General features: G+C 46.6%; 1 protein-coding gene across 1 annotated transcript in view; it reads right to left on the bottom strand.

Annotated features, from left to right (window-relative positions):
- The window catches only part of dtd1 (D-aminoacyl-tRNA deacylase 1), a 178,128-nt gene extending 167,020 nt beyond the window's left edge, over positions 1–11,108 (bottom strand). The window contains exon 1 of the mRNA XM_038805818.1: positions 10,928–11,108. Within this exon, the coding sequence (XP_038661746.1) occupies positions 10,928–10,970 (43 nt within the window). The 5' untranslated portion in view covers positions 10,971–11,108. The remainder of the gene's footprint in view (positions 1–10,927) is intronic.
- Between the last annotated feature and the right edge of the window lie 6,107 nt (positions 11,109–17,215).

Genomic DNA, 17,215 nt, shown 5'->3' with positions numbered 1-17,215 from the left:
TCTAGCCCTGGAGTGGGACTTGAACCTGGAACCTTGAGATTCAGAGGCGAGTGCGCTACCAACCGAGCCTTGGTTTGATGAAAGGAATGGAACGCTGAAAGGGTGAGACACAAGAGGGGGCCTGGCGTGGAGCCAAAACACTGGCATGGACCCGTCAGGCCAAGTGGCCTGTTTCAACACTGAATTTACTGAATTTACATTGGAAGAATAATTGGGCGAGAAAGTGGAGACACACCAGAGAAAAGGGGCATGTAACCAGTGGCAGCAGGGCTGAAGGGAAGAATGAGACAGATGGAGAAAAACTGTTGTGACTAAAATGAACAAAAATTAAAGTGAAACCGAAAGACACTGAAAACTTAACAAGTGGGAAAGAACAAATAGATTGTAGCCGGAAGGGAGTATCCTTGTTTATTTTTCACCAGAAATACGAGCTCAGGGGTCAACTGTATAGTCTGATGTATTGTGGATTTTATAATATTGCACACCCCTGTTGAACAACATCTTCTAACTCCCTGCAAACAATCTTTAGGAAGACCCCAAATATCCATAATAAATCATTAAACCTTTCACATCACATTTGTTTTTAGTGGTTCTTTACGAGTAACAAAATGCTCATCTAGTTAACCCAATAGAACATAGAACATAGAACAGTACAGCACAGAACAGGCCCTTCGGCCCTCGATGTTGTGCCGAGCCATGATCACCCTACTCAAACCCACGCTATACCCGTAACCCAACAACCTTACTTTTAGGACACTACAGGCAATTTAGCATGGCCAATCCACCTAACCCGCACATCTTTGGACTGTGGGAGGAAACCGGAGTACCCGGAGGAAACCCACGCACACACGGGGAGGACGTGCAGACTCCGCACAGACAGTGACCCAGCCGGGAACCGAACCTGGGACCCTGGAGCTGTGAAGCATTTATGCTAACCACCATGCTACCGCGCTGCCCAAAATGAAGTGGAGAATGTTGCAGTAGTTCTCAACATGAGTAGGTTTTACAGATTTCTACCAATCTATTGTCTAGAACAAATAAAAGGGGGTTATTCCTCCTTAATTTATGGAAAAAACTTGGAACTTTCCTGCCATCTTAACAATAAACAGGTGTAAGGGTGTGTGTCACTTCTTTGATATGAGTGTAGTGCTCAGGGATCCGATTTAACATACAGAGAAACAGAGTTCCGTTTGGGCGGGGTCTTTTCCAGAGCCTGCAGTGCCAAGAACGAGCTCGCTATCAAACGGGATCCTGATGTTTTTTCTGACCTCAGTCAGTGACGTCCTGCTGAGGCTGTACTTGCCTGAAGAGCTAGGCTCGCCAGTGCAGGAAATGTTCGGGAGCACCATTTTTAAATGTCGCCCAGGGCCACCGAACCCCACCCCCCACCCCCGCCCCCGCCCCACTGCCCCAGCTTACCACTTAGGGGTCCTCAAGTGCCCCCCTCACCCCACCTCTTAAGGGCAGGGCTCTACCAGGGTGCCCGGGTGGCAATGCCAAGGTGTCTGAGTGCCAGAAAGGGTACTAGGGTATTACCATGGCCAAAGACTGACCACCTGGGGGCCCCCCGATTACCTGGGAGACCCCCCCCCCCCCCCCCCCCCCCCCCACCGCAGATGCCATTACACCTGGCCCATGTTTGTGTGGACTAGTGCCAATGCAAGGTCTCCCAGAACCGTGCTTCATTCCCGGGCCTCGGAATAATCGGGTGCAGACATATTTAAATTAGCCTAATGGCAGGGCAACAGGAGGCGCAGTGGTTAGCACTGCTGGCTCACGGCACCAAGGATCCAGGTTCGATCCCAGCCCTGGGTCACTGTCCGTGTGGAGTTTGCACATTCTCCCCATGTCTGCGTGGGCTTCACCCCCACGACCCAAAGAGTGTAAGGTAGGTGGATTGGCCATGCTAAATTGCCCCTTAATTGGACACTTTAAATTTATAAAAAGAAAAAAATATGGGAAAGTTCCAGATCGTAACGTTTCTCGAGATCTCGTTAGATCTCATAAGGTGGTAAGGGCAGCACAGTGGCGCAGTGCGTACTCTAAATTTATTAAAAATGAAGATCTCACAAGGTGTTCCGAGCAACATAAATCTCATGAGAGGCCTTTGGCGAGATTTGATGGTCCCATCGTGTCACCGAGTCGGGTGCAACGAGGCCATTCGATCGCGCCCCAGATCATGGAGTTGAAGACGGAAAATAAATTAGAACTGACCTACTTGGATTGTTTTTAAACAGACATGTGGTTGCTGCTGTGTGAGGATATATCCTTTTAGGGCAATCTGTTCATTCCATGCTGGCGCTGACTCTCTTGCCATGCTGGTAGCGCCCTGAACACCGAGGTGACCCATCCAAGGTTGATTCGGGGAACACACCAAGGTACTGTTTACAAAATGTAGCAGCGCAGCCACTCCCCCAATGCATACTCTAACCCAGACTCACAAAGCAACTGTTCTACACGGAACTCAGTCATGGCAGGAGACTCCCAGGGGAACAGCGGAAATGTCCTTTAACCATCCCTGAAGGGATCAATGATTCCCACTGACTTTTGGCTTGTGATCAACTAAAATGAACTCGTGAAGGCATCAAAACATCTTGAGAGACAAACCTTTTAGAAAATATCCCATACTTCTATCATCTCAATGCAAAAACCTTCTGTACCCATGTACCCATCTCCTCCCCCCCCCCCCCCCCCCCCCCCACCACCCCCCACCCCACTCGCCCCACACCAGGCCATATGTCTCTTGTTCTTCAAGTTGCAACATCTTATTGTAATCTCTCCCAGCCACAATATTCAATACATTTCGCCCTCTCTTCAGTTCTGATGAAGAGTCAAACGGACTCGAAACGTTAACTCTGTTCCTCTCTCCCTTACAACTGCTGCCAGACTTGCTGAGCTTTTCCAGCATCCTCCGTTCTTGTTTCAGATTCCAGCATCCACAGTATTTTGTTTACCTTGAGAGACTTGGTTGGGAGCTCACAGAGGTGCTGACAAGGCGTCAGAGAGAGTGCACAAACTGCCAAACCACTCACTTATCCCCACCCTCTAAGCACCACCTGCCCCGCTTGTGGCAAGTCTGCAGATGGCGCATTGGGCTTATTGGCCATCTCAGAACTCATCAAACCAGAGTGGAAGCAAATCACCCTCCAGCCCCAGGAGCTGCCTATGAAGGAGACTCTGCAATAATCTTTTATCACTGGAGCTCCAACCATAAATATTGTGGGTAAAGTTTACTCTTTGAATACAATTGCCGTTTGCGACACCAACTGCACCCAAAATCACGTTTTTAGAAGTGTTGTTCCCGCACCCCCAACCGAGTTTCTACTCACCCTTTTTTGCATATTAATCAAGTGCAATCAGACAGTGTTTTGAAAAAGACTTGGATTTAATTCATGTTTCTCATGACCACAAAGTGCTTTACAGCACATGAAGTACTTTTTCAAGTGGAGTTATTGTTGGAATGCAGGAAAAACAGAAGCTAATGTGTGCACAGCAAGCTCCCACTGTCATGATATGCAGACATGCAGATAATGATATACAGATGGGCAGAGACAGGCAGCTAATGAACACAGAGAACAGGACATGACCAATGAGCAGGCAGCACACTCAGGGGTGTTATTTCACTATAAAAGGCACGAGGCACTCACACTCCACCGATGAACATCTACAGAGTGAGTCAGGGTGTATGTACAGTATCACACCTCCAGCACGTGGCTAAGAGCTAGTCTGGTTCAGTCAGGCAGAGTAACCACACATAGGTTAGCAGAGAGTCGAACTCATAAAGAACTGTGCTAACTGTGCTATTGGTTTAATAAATCAAATTGAACTAACTTCAAGGCCTGGAGTATCTTTTGGTTAAAGCAGCATCCAGTTGCAGCCTGTGTTATACCAGAGTACAGAACACATCACCCACAAACAGCAATGTGTTTTTTGTGATGTTGTCTGAGGGATAAATATTGGTCGAGAAAACAGGGATAACTCCTCTGCTCTTCCTGGGAAAAGCACCATGGTATCTGCTACATTCCCCAGAGCAGGCAAATGGGGCCTCAATTTTAACATCACATCCAAGAGACAGCAGCTCCATCAGTGCAGGATACCCTCGATGCTACTCAAGACGTTGATTTTTGTACTTAGGTCCTGGGGGAGGGGGGGGACACATTTCTTTGGTTTATTTTACTTTTAAAATTATTCCTTGATATATTAAAGATTGACAACTTGGGAAAGTTTGAATCATACAACTGAAAATGGTTTTGTCTCAAATAATAATCATTTTAAAGCGTGGTGTCAACCCACCTTCTAACCACCATTTTGAATTTCTGAAAACAATATCTAAAACTATTTTCTTATTATTAATTTACAAGATGTGAGCGTCGCTGGCTGGGCCAGCATTTACTGTCCATCCCTGACTAAACGTTGGCATTATTTATTCAGGATGAGCGATAAGTGCTGGCCCAGCCAGCAACGTCCACATCCCGTAAATGAATTTTAAGACAAGTGGGGCAGAGATTTCCTGGATCTTCCGGTCCTGCCGTAGACGAATCCTGGCCGCTGGGGAACCTCTGGATGATGCAAACCACAGGGAAACATGTTGACAGCGACAGGGCGGGTCACCTCTGTTACAGTGAGTAAAACATGCTGCGGAGGGGTGTGTGTGGTGGTGGTGGTTTGGGGGTGGGGGTGGGGGTGGGGGTGGGGTGAGGGGTGCAAAACCCTGCCCTTGGTCACAGTAGTCAGTTCCTTCGCACATTTAAAAAGTATGTTCATTCAACACCTTCCCATTGGTGTACTTTCATTCAAAAAGGTTCAATTTGTGGAATCTACACAAAGGCCTACAATGGAGCCCCATCAGCAGAAACTCCCAATGGTGCTTAATTCACCTAAGAATGGGTGGGAGTTGGGGGAGGTGGCCATTTTGTGTGTGAGGCCACCTTTCTGGGTGGGGCCTGTTGCTAACATTTTGAAAACTAACGCAAAACGTCACAGGAAACTCCAGCTGAACACAACTGGCGCTCCAAATTCCGTGAGCCTTTGCATCAGTTGTGCCAGTATTGGGCGAATGAGCCACCAAAGCCAGTGTGGTTCCATTTTATTTTTCACCTTTTTTGTTAAAATCCAGAACTTACAGCATTAAAACAAGCCGCTCGGTCCAGCTGCTCCACGTCGGTTCTATGCTTGACACAAACAAGCCTCTGCCTACCTCACTGTAATTAACCCCAAAATAAAGGTCTTCATTTCTATTGGGACTTTCAACAAAGGCCAGCGCGAAGCATTTTACAACAGGTAAAGTACCTTCCTGAAGTAGAAAATGCAGGAGCCAACTGTTACACAGCAAGCTCCCATAAATGTCAGCCTGCCCTCTATTCCCTCATGTATTTCATTAGTTTCCCCTTAAATGGAGTTTGATAGGAGTTTAATCGTGAACCCATAAACATTGTGCCTATGAATGGTGTCAATAATTGTGGGCTCTCTCATCAGGTTTGATTGTACAATTTTTAGTTGTTGGCTTGTTTTTCCTAAAGGCTCTGCAAATAACAATCAATGTTTTCCGAATCCACCCAGGAGTCTGCGCTTTTTCCACTGCTTTTTTTTCCTATATTCTTTTTACACCAAAAATAAAACCCTCCAATAAAACAGAAACTGAGTTATCGAATTGGGAATTAACACTGAGTTGAATGATCATTTCTTAACGAGCGAGCAGCAACCAAGCCTCATCCTCACTGCAGCTCACTAATTGGAAAATCTGGTTGCTCTCCGCAAGAGAGGATGGAGCACAATCTCACAGTCGGATGCATTTGTAGATATTTTCAGCGCACTTATTGGGCAAGGTGGGGGTTAGACAAAGAGTAACAGCTGGTTGGAGATTTTCACATACTAAGCAGCTCATTTAAATTCAGATCCATCTCTATAAATATTAATAAGTAACGACGTCCTCATTTATTTTCCACTCTGAACACCCACCGCCCCGGCCTCCAGTTTTCAGTCAGCTCGATGCAATGCCATTGATAACCTGCTTCAGCCTGGCTCTTTCTAAGAGGCCACCCCTCTCCCATTTGTCTTGGGCAGTGAGCAACCTTCTGAAAAACAGATAACTGACATTCTTTACTCGCTTTTCTTCTTCATCGCTGATCACAATCCCGGCAAACAACCTCTCTATATTTCTCTGTTCTTTTCAAATACTAACTGGGGGGTTGGCCCAGTCAGGTCTGGATTCCAAAATGGCCACCGGCCTTAACAGAAACCCTCCGATTGTTTTAAGGATCTGGTTCAGTTATCTCACTAGTCTCTGTCATTCAAGTTCTAGATAAGAGTGCAACATTTTCTATCAAAATAGAAATCTAGGTCATGCATCGCCCAAATAGCACCTTTTTTTTAAAAAAAGGAGGTTCAGGAAGAGAGAGGCCAGGTTTATTCTTAGATGGTGCCACGACAAATTTAAAAAGCTGCATTTGGGAATCCTTGACTTTACAATGCATGAGCATACAGTACGAAAACAAGGAAATAATGATCAACATAAATTATGAATACCGGTTAGGCCATAGCTGGAGTATTGCTGCAAATTCTGGGCAGTACACGTCAGGACGGATGTCGAGGCCTGGGGGGAAATGGGACGAGGGATTGAGGGACTTCAGACTGGAGAAGCCAGAACTGTTCTCCTCACAGCAGTGAAGGGTCAAAGGGAGATTCAATAGAGCTGTTCAAAATGGTGACGGATTTTGACAGTGTAACTGTTTCCAGGGTCAGAAGGGTCAGTAACCAGAAGAACACAGATTTAAGGAGATTGGCAAAATGAGCCAGAGGTGAGCCGGAGAAGAATATGCAGTGAGTTGTTCAGGTCAGGAATGCACTGCCTGAATGGGTGAGGACAAGCCGATTCAGGAATAACTTTCAAACAGAATAAATACTGGAAGGGGAACAACTGTAGGAATTCAGGAAAAGAGCAGATGAAATTGAACTTTTTTAAAATTTGCTCTTGGGTGATGAGTGCAGCAATTACTGCCCATCCTGAATTGCCCCTGAACTGAGTGATTTGCTAGTCCATTCCAAGGTCAATTAAGAGTCAGTCATATTAGTGTGGGACTGGAGGCATATGTGGGCCAGACCAGGTAAGGACGGCAGATTTCCTTCTCCAAAGGACATTAAATGAACCAGATCGGTTTTTTACCATAATCTGGTCGTTTTTTGACCATTATAAATATGGCTAGCTTTTTATTTCAAATGTATTAATTAACTGCATTTAAATTTCCCTCACATTGGTGGTGGAATCCAGAGCATTGGGGCGGGATTCTCTAATCCCACGGCAAAGTGTCCACGCCGTCGTAAACGCCATCGCATTTTACGACATTGTGAACGGGCCACTCCCACGTCAAATTCTGGACCCTACAGGGGGCCAGCACGGCGCTGGAGGGGTTCGCGCCGCTCCAGCTGCAGATCCCAGCGTGAACTGTGCACCGCGGGATCCACGCATGCGCAGTTGCGCCAGCACGGACGAGGACATGCGCAGTTGCGCCAGCACGGATGAGGACATGCGCAGAGGCGTGGCGCCAACGCGCACATGCGCTATGGCCCCCTTCAACGCGCCGGCCCTGCCACAACATGGCACAGGGCTACAGGGGCCGGCGCGTAGGAAAGGAGGCCTCCAACCACAGAGGCCGGCCCGCCGATCGGTGGGTCCCGATCGCGGGCCAGGCCACATCGGAGGCCCCCCCTAGGGTCAGACCCCTCCTCCTCCCCCCCCCCACCAAAAGGCGACCACCCAACCCTTACACGCCGAGGTCCTGCCGCCCAGAGCAGGATAGAATGGCGGCGGCTGGACTCGGCTCTTTTCCCACAGCGGAGAATTGGTGCGCCGGCCACGTAGAGCGGCCCGTAACCGGCGCCGCACCAACCATCCGGCACCAATGTTGCTGATTCTCCGCTCTGCGGCGTAGCCTGTTCGCGGGAATTCTCCGGCCCTGCGCAGGGCTGGTCTCTGAATTACTAGTAACATTAGAATTATGCAACGAACATTCTAACTGGATAGCTCTTTCAAATAGCCAGCACAAGCATGTTTGGCTGAAAGACACCACACAGAGGGAGCCCATTGTATAAATTGAGGGCAAGGATAAATTAGGGACAAGATGAACTTGGACCGATATCAAAGGCAAAGCCAAGACTTCATATATAAACCTAAAGGCAGTGAATAATGTTGTAAATACATCAACAATGACATGGTTAACATCATAAGACTAAACATCGAGTGTGCATTAAGTATACAGGAATCACCGGTACTCGTGTGACTCGGCCAATGTTGCCTACCTCATACGCTGCAGGAAAGGATGTCCCGAAGCGTGGTACATTGGCGAGACCATGCAGACGCTGCGACAACGAATGAACGGACATCGCGCGACAATCACCAGGCAGGAATGTTCCCTTCCAGTCGAGGAACACTTCAGCAGTCAAGGGAATTCAGCCTCTGATCTCTGGGTAAGCGTTCTCCAAGGCGGCCTTCAGGACATGCGACAACGCAGAATCGCTGAGCAGAAACTTATAGCCAAGTTCCGCACACATGAGTACGGCCTCAACCGGGACCTGGGATTCATGTCGCATTACATCCACCCCCCACCATCTGGCCTGGGCTGCAAAATCCTACCAACTGTCCTGGCTTGAGACAATTCACACCTCTTTAACCTGGGGTTACCCCTATCTCTGCATCTGTAAAGATTTAATTACCTGCAAATGTTTGCATTGTAAGCATTGTCTGGCATCTTTGACTTTGTCTATATATATGTTTCTGGAACATACCTCTTCATTCACCTGAGGAAGGAGCAATGCTCCGAAAGCTAGGGATTTGAAACAAACCTGTTGGCCTTTAACCTGGTGTTGTAAGACTTCTTACAGTTCTAGGAGAGCAGTAAAGGTCAGCAGCAGCAGCATCCAGGGTGGGGGGGAGATCGTTACGTTGTATTGTTCTTTTCTTTGTATATATGGTTAACAGTTATTTTGTTCTGTTAATTGTTGCATACGGTTATGCAAAAAATGATGTTTTTGACAAACATTTGAATAAAAATAATTTTTTTAAAAATATTTTCAAAGACTCCCATCTTTATTAACCTCTTGCACACTAATAGATCTTTCACACTCTTGTTCCCCTTTCCCTTCAAAATTTATTTCAACTAACTTTGTTCTAATTCCTTTTCCAGTCACAGCATCCCCAATGTGTTCAACGGTAGCTTCCACTTTTTATGTTTTCATATATTTGTCCTCGTGCTTTCTGGCATTTCCCCAAAGATTTTTTTTTTTTTAATTTAGATTATCCAATTATTTTTTCCAATTAAGGGGCAATTTAGTGTGGCCAATCCACCTAGTCTGCACATTTTTTGGGTTGTGGGGGCGAAACCCACGCAGACACGGGGAGAATGTGCAAACTCCACACGGACAGTGACCCAGAGCCGGGATCGAACCTGGGACCTCAGCGCCGTGAGGCGGTTGTGCTAACCACTAGGCCACCGTGCTGCCCCTTTCCCCAAAGATAACATGAAATCCAGCCCCTCCCCCTCCCCCTTCCCCCTCCCCTCTCTCCCCTTCATTTATCACATTAAAAATGACTTTCATCCTTTGTACTGAGTATATTCTGGGGACAATGTGCTTCAATAGTTACACCATTCTGAGGCTATTGGTGGGGTTACATTATATCTAAATTTAAAATATAGAGTACGATCCCAGCACCAATAAACAATGGATGGTGTGAAGCACCAATATCTGGAAACAGAACCAGATCAGATACATAGAACATAGAATAGTACAGTACAGAACAGGCCCTTCGGCCCTCGATGTTGTGCCGAGCAATGATCACCCTACTCAAACCCACGTATCCACCCTATACCGGTAACCCAACATGGCTAATCCGCCTAACCTGCACATCTTTGGACTGTGGGAGGAAACCGGAGCACCCGGAGGAAACCCACACAGACATGGGGAGAACGTGCAAACTCCACACAGTCACCCAAGTTCACCCGGGTCCCTGGTGCTGTGAGGCAGCAGTGCTGACCACTGTGGTCATGAAAGGTGCTATATAAATGCAAGTCTTTTTTTGAAACTCCAAAGGGTCTCGGTTATCCCCAAGTTTTTTTGTCACTGATATTTCCAGACGCCCTCCCTCACTGCCTGACTTCATTTTTCCCAAAAAGAATGGGATTCCAGTCACAGAAAGCAACTGGATGAAATGTTCCTGTACTTGGAGATTGTGTCTGAGTGTTTTGACTTGTGTGGCTCAACACCAGGATGAAGTAGTGGTTTAAGATGATCAGTTCTCAGGAGAGGCTTCCTGCACAGACACACACACAACAACTGGGGGTGCAGCAGCCAGAGAGAGCCAGCCACTGCGTTATTAATACCGAGGCACTGAGTGTATTAAAGATTGGAGATTCGAATGAGTCATCGCTGATTAATGAGCCCCAATTGCAGGAGGCATGTTTCTAACCTGAGCTGGAGGCGGGGGAGAAACCAGTCAATTCTCTCTCCTGTTGTGACTGGAATTAATGGGGCTGACTACAAGCCCTGGTTGCTGAACAATAGCCAGACATTGGAGGGTCTGCAGGTTGGGTCTTTTTGTAAATAGAGGCGCTGCCGGAAGAAAGCGGAGAGCCGGCTCTCTGCGAAAAGGGACATCGCAGCTGTAGCAGCGGGTCAGTCCTGTCCAGCCTGCACTGTGTGTGTGTGACACTGCAACCCCCCCCAAAAACCACACCACACAATACACAACACCACCCACACACACACACATTTAAACACCCCAAATCCACCCCAAGCTGCAAACGCGTCCCCGGCCTTTTCTTTGTGACAGCAAAACAGCACCAATGAATTAATAATGCCAACAGGAGAGGAGGAATGGGTAGGGGGTCTCCTTCCCCACACCACAAGAAAGCCTTCGCCACAAATACAGACTGACCTGTCACACTGGCCTTTGCGACTCTCTGAATAATGGCCTTCATGGTGTTTGATTGGTAACAGGACAATCGGCTGGTTGCTGGAAGCTGGGGTTTTTTTTCCCTCTTGGTGCAGTGTCAGTGTTGAATCAGACAAGAGAGAGGGGAAGTGGGCTGTTTGGAAGTGAGCGCAATGATTCCCCTACAGGACAGGAGCAGAGTTGCACACTAAACTGCAATTGAACAAGATAGAAAACAAAAATAAGATAGAACAAGACTCACATAGACAATAAACTGCAATTGAAGATAGAGCAAGACTCATACACATATATACACACACAATAAACTGCAATTGAACAAGATATAAACCTGGAAATAAGATAGAGCAAGGGCTCACACACATTAAACTGCAATTAAAGATAGGAACCAAAAATAAGATAGAGCAGGGACCTGGGTTCGATTCCGGCCTGGGGTGACTTGTGAGATGTTTGATCTTTCTCCCCTATGTCCATTGGGTTTCCTCTGGGTGCTCAAGTTTCTTCCCACAGTCCAAAGGTGTGCAGGTTAGGTGGATTGGCCATGCAAAATTGCCCCTTAGTGTCCAGAGATGTGCAGGTTAGGTTCAGGGGTTATGGGGATAGGGCCTAGGTAGGGTGCTCTTTCAGAGAGTTGATGCAGGCTTGATGGCCCCCTCTGCACTGTAGGGATTCTATGAAGGTATAAACCAGTAATGAGATGGAGCAAGGCTCACACTCAAAATTGCAACTGAACAAGTTATAAATCCTTGGATTGCCACCTTGCCATGTTGGGAGAGGCTTGAATGTTCCGTTGATTCTGAGAGCAATGCCTTCGAGAGTCTTAAGCTCCTGGCGGAGGTTGGAGGGGAGGAACCAGACAAAGGGTAATCCAAACCAAGTCCTCAATGGCAGAACAGGTGGAAGATACTCATATGGTATCAATGGCTGTGATGGTGGATGAAGGCTGCAGCAATAGGGAGATACCCAGTCCTCGAGGTTGGCTTGTCACTGGAACTTGTTGCTCGTTCTGGATGAGTGTGCTTTACAATCAATTTGGCTGTTTTATTCCTTAGCTCTAGAGTCGCCAGGTATCGTTATGATACCGCCACAAGGTTCAAGTTCAGACCAATAACTCAATACACCAGTTAGTAAGTTCAAATAAGACATGTTTATTATAATACAGTTATCTACTACTTATGCATATAAAACTAAAAGACTAGGCTATTCCTACCACTAACAGGCCAATACTTATCTGGAATAAGGGAACTGCCGGATCAGGGAACAATGGCCTCTTGCTTTGTCCTGGATCCGCGGGCTTCCAGTTGGTGTGGACTAAAGGGGTCAGGAGTGTCTACTCTCGTAGCGTGCGTTGTATGACACTTACTTGATGGTGGCTGCTGACCAGGCCTCTCCTTCTCAAGGTCTTCTGCTGCAAAGGTGTTCTGCTGGGAGGGCCGGCTGGTCAAGAAGAAAGAATCAGTCCTGGGACCTGACTTTTATAGGTCCCAGGGGCTTCGCGTCCTTCTGGGCGGACCCTCTCTAAACCTGCAATCGATTGGGTCTCTTCCCAATCGATTGATTTGAATTTCCCCAATAACGGGGCTGTTCCTCGATCACCGGACGGTTCCTTCCACCTTATTGGTGTCCTTTGTCTCAGACTCCACTGGAGCCGGGATGTCTGACCTTCTATAGAATGTAGCGATTGCAGTTAACTGTTGTGTCCATTGTGCCTGGGAATCACCATGAATCGCTCACTTAATATGCGCAGCTCGTTAGTTACAATTCTGTCTGGTTTCTTTAGCAGCTAGAGTACAGGGGATTCTGCAAACTGCTTGTCTCTTTGCCAATGTCCATTTCTCCCTGTAACCTTTGCGTTCTTCCATTTTGTGTGAGGAAGTGGCCAACCCAGGTGGCTACAAACTGGACCTGCCCTCTGCCAAGGACAGTGTGCCTGCTGATGTGCAATGGCTTCCCATGTTAAAAGGTGTCCTGCACCAGATGACTACCTAGAGGAAACAAGCACACACCCCACACAGACAAGTCCTGCAGCAATCAGTAAGAGGTGACGGGGACAGGACCAATAGATCTGGAAGTCCCTAGCTTCGGACCAGCACGTAGGCAGTGGAATTTGATTCTGTCATTTTGCTCTTTGAATAGGAGCAGGAGAGCATTTCGGCAACTTTCCTCATAACTGAACAGCCCTCTTCAGGATCCACTCTGCTCACCCTGCCTGGGAAAAGGGCACTAAAAACAGTTTGTTCTGACTCCAATCTGACTGGAAAACCACAACCAGCAGGCTCACCTACCTGTGGTCAGAAAATCAAAGTTAAACTCCATTGCAGTACACGCCTGGAATGTACGAACCCTCCTGGATAATGAGCAAAACTAGAATGGAGAACTGCCCTTGTTGCCTGTGAACTCAACATTTCAACATTAATGTCTCTGCGCTACAAGAGACTCGAAGAGCAGGTGAAGGGCAACTGAGGGAAGAAGGCGGTGGTTACGCCTTCTTCTGGATAGGAAAACTGAGGATCAGCCCAGGACACATGGAATTAGTTTCACCATCAAGAATGAACTCGTCAACCGACTCTCAGAGCTCCCTGTCAACATCAAGCACCTCATGACCCTCCATCTACAACCTGCCAAGAACCAGCAGGCAATGCTTGTAAATGCCTATTCACCAACTCTTGATGCTAATGATGAGTCCAAAGAAGGCTTCTACTGAGATCAGGGATAGGTATGTGAACGCTTTTGAGAGTGTCAATGTATCAAAGGAGAAAGTGTTGAGTATCCTAAATTGCATTAAGATAGACAAGTCCCCGGGACCGGATGGGATCTATCCCAGGTTATTGCGGGAGGCAAGGGGAGAAATTTCTGGGGCCTTAACAGATATCTTTGCATCCTCTTTGACCACCCGGAGGATCCAAAGGACTGGAGAATAGCCAATATTGTTGCCTTGTTTAAGAAAGGAAGCAGGGATACCCCAGAAAATTCTAGGCCCATGAGCCTGACATCAGTGGTGGGGAAGCATTTGGAAAAGATACTGAGGGACAGGATATATGCACATTTGGAAAATGGACTAGTTAGTGGCAGGCAGCATGGTTTTGTATGGAAAGGTCATGTCTCACCAACTTGATTGAGTTTTTGAAGAGGTGACAAAGAAAATTGATGAGGAAACAGCTGTCGATGTAGTTTATCTGAATTTTAGTAAGCTGTTTGACGAGGTCCCACATGGCAGACTGGTACAAAAACTAAAATCACATGGGATTCGGGGTGGGCTGGCTAGATGAATGTAGAACTGGCATGGTTACAGAAGACAGAGAGTTGCGGTGGAAGGTGTAGTGATATGTATAAATGATGGCATAGAAAGAGTTAATAACTACATCATAGTGTAAGACAACCACGAGATGGCAGCACTTGATTCATGTATAAATAACGGAACTCAAAGGATCTTGGGTCTCTTCAAACCAGGAGTGACTGGACAGCAGTTAGAGAGAGTTATAGCATAGTTAATACATGCAGTTAAATATTGTTAATATTTATTCTGTTGGGGTTGGGGTAGAGCCGGTAGTGCAGGAGGCGAAAGAGGCCGGTGTGCTGGCCTTTGCGTCCCTAGTAGCCCGGCGAAGGATTTTGCTACAGTGGAAGGACGCGAGGCCCCCAAGCGTGGAGACCTGGATCAATGACATGGCGGGTTTCATTAAGCTTGAGAAGGTTAAATTCACCCTGAGAGGATCGGTGCAAGGGTTCTTTAAACGGTGGCAACCTTTCCTCGACTTTCTGGCTCAACGATAGGGTACTGGGACAGTAGCAGCAGCAACCCGGGGGGGTGGGGGGGGGGGGGGGGGGGGGGGGGGGGGGGGGACGTTGATTATGTTTGCTTATTTTATTTAAATTTGATTTATTTAATTTAAATTTATGGTTAAGTTCTCTTGTTGGGGGGGGGGTGTGGGGGGAGTGTGATACATGTGATGTTACGGTATGGGGGGAATTGTGGGTGTTATGGGGCTGTTAGTTGCATATTACTGCTTGTTGCTATACTTGTTGTTATTTTTTTATATTTTCTGTAAAAAATTCCAATAAAAATTATTTAAAAAAAAAAAATATTTATTCTGAATTACTTTATCATCAGTTATAGTTCTGTAAGAGTGAACAAACTCATTAGTATTTAATTTGTTCTTCATTAAACCTATTTTGCTTTGAATTGAAGATTGGTCGTTTCTTTGAAATCTAACCATCAGACCATTCTGGAAGTTAAACAAAGAGTAACGACATATTACAAACAAGTAATATGACAGGGTATTTTACTGAATGGAGATCTGTAGCCAGTGTGTTCTTCAGGGATCAGTGCTGGGTCCTCTATTGTTTGTAGTATATATAAATAATCTGGAGGAAAATGTAGGTGCTCTGATTAGAAAGTTTGCGGATGACAAGAAGATTGGCGGTGTTACTAATAGTGCGGAGGGTTGTCAGAGGATACAACAGGACATAGATAGATTGGAGACTTGGGAACAGAAATGGCAGGTGGAGTTTAATCCGGACAAATGAGAGGTGATGCATTTTGGAGGATCAAATCTAGGTATAAATAATACTGTAAATGGCAGAACCCTTAGGAACATTACCATACAGAGGAATCTGGGGGTGCAGGTTCACAGTTCCCTAAAAGTGGCAACACAAGTGGCCAAGGTGATTAAGAAGGCATATAGTGTGCTTGCTTTCATGAGCCGGGGCACTGAGTGCAGGAGTTGGGAAATCATGTTGCAGCTATATGAAACCTTGGTTAGGCCGCATTTGGAATATTCTGTGTAGTTCTGGTCACCACATAATCAGGACGTTGAAGCTTTGGAGAGTGTGCAAAGAAGGTTCACTAGGATGTTGCCTGGACTCGAGGGTGTTGGCTATGAGGAGAGGTTGAATAAACTAGGATTGTTTTCACTGGAAAGACGGAGTCTGAGGGGAGACCTGATAGAGGTCTACAAAATTACGAGAGGCTAGACAGGGTGGATAGTCAGAGGCTTTTTCCAAGGGTGGAAGTGTCAATTACAAAGGGGCACAGGTTCAAGGTGAGAGGAGAAAGTTTAAAGGAGATGTGCGGGATAGGCTTTTTTACACAAAGAATGGTGGGTGTCTGGAACCCGCTGCCAGAATGTGTGGTGGAAACAGGCATATTAGCAACATTTAAGAGGCATCTGGATGGATACATGAATAGGGAGGAAATAGAGGGATACGGACCGAGTAAGGGCAGAAGGTTTGTTTTTTTTAAGTTAGGGCATCATGATCGGCACAGGTTTGGAGGGCCGAAGGGCCTGTTCCTGTGCTGTACCTTTCTTTGTACTCCACCCTGGACACCATACTCCCCAACATTCCTAAGGAAGTTGAGATCGCCCTCCTTGGGGACATTAGTGCCAGAGTTGGAAGGGAGTCCAAAATCTGGAAAGAAGTCATTGGAAAGGAAAAAGTTGGGAATTGCAACTCCAATGGGATTCTACTGCACTCTAAATACGCAGAACACCAGCTTGTCAGCTTTAACACTGTGATCCACCAAAAAGACAAATTCAAGACTTCCTGGAGACATCCACGATCAAAGCACTGGCACATGATCGACTTTGTCATCGTCTGGCCTGGAGACTAAAAGGATGCCTTCCTCACCAAAATGATGACCAGATGACTGCTGGATAGACCACCAACTTATCCACTCCTCTATGTCCGTCAAACTTCACTAGAAACATTGGAACATGAAGAAATAGCTCAGAAGAAAGATCAACGTTGAGCAGCTTCAGCAGCCAAACATGCTAGTGAACTTCCAACAAGTCTTTTTCAAAATCTCCAAAGTGTCCATTCTAATGGAATGGCGGAAAACTGGAAAGAGCTGAAACAGCCATTATCTCAAGCTATGAAGGAGCCATTGGCTACAAGACTAGGAAACACCAAGACTGGTTCAATGAGAATGATCACACCATCCAAGACATCATCAACAAGAAGAGGAAAGCTCAGTGCGCCTGGCAAAATGACATCACCAGCTAGGCAAAGAGGAGAACTCTGCCAAGGCAGAGGTACAAAGAAGAACTAGGGAAATCAAGAACCAATGGTGGACTGAGAAAGCTAAGGAACTCCTCACCAACAATATGACACCCGGGGCTTCTTCAGCGCCACCAAGGCAATATACAGGTCCAACACTTTGGGTCTCAAACCAATGCAGCATAATGATGAATCCCTCAGAAGATGGGAAGAACATCGGCTTTCAATGGAAAGAACACTTCAAAGAACTCCTAAACCATAGACAAGGACATGCTT

The sequence above is a fragment of the Scyliorhinus canicula genome, chromosome 1, assembly GCF_902713615.1.
Source record: "Scyliorhinus canicula chromosome 1, sScyCan1.1, whole genome shotgun sequence".
In the NCBI taxonomy this organism is placed as follows: Eukaryota; Metazoa; Chordata; class Chondrichthyes; order Carcharhiniformes; family Scyliorhinidae; genus Scyliorhinus; species Scyliorhinus canicula.
Note: the sequence above shows the minus strand (reverse complement) of the source record. Positions and strands in the feature narration are given on the sequence as shown.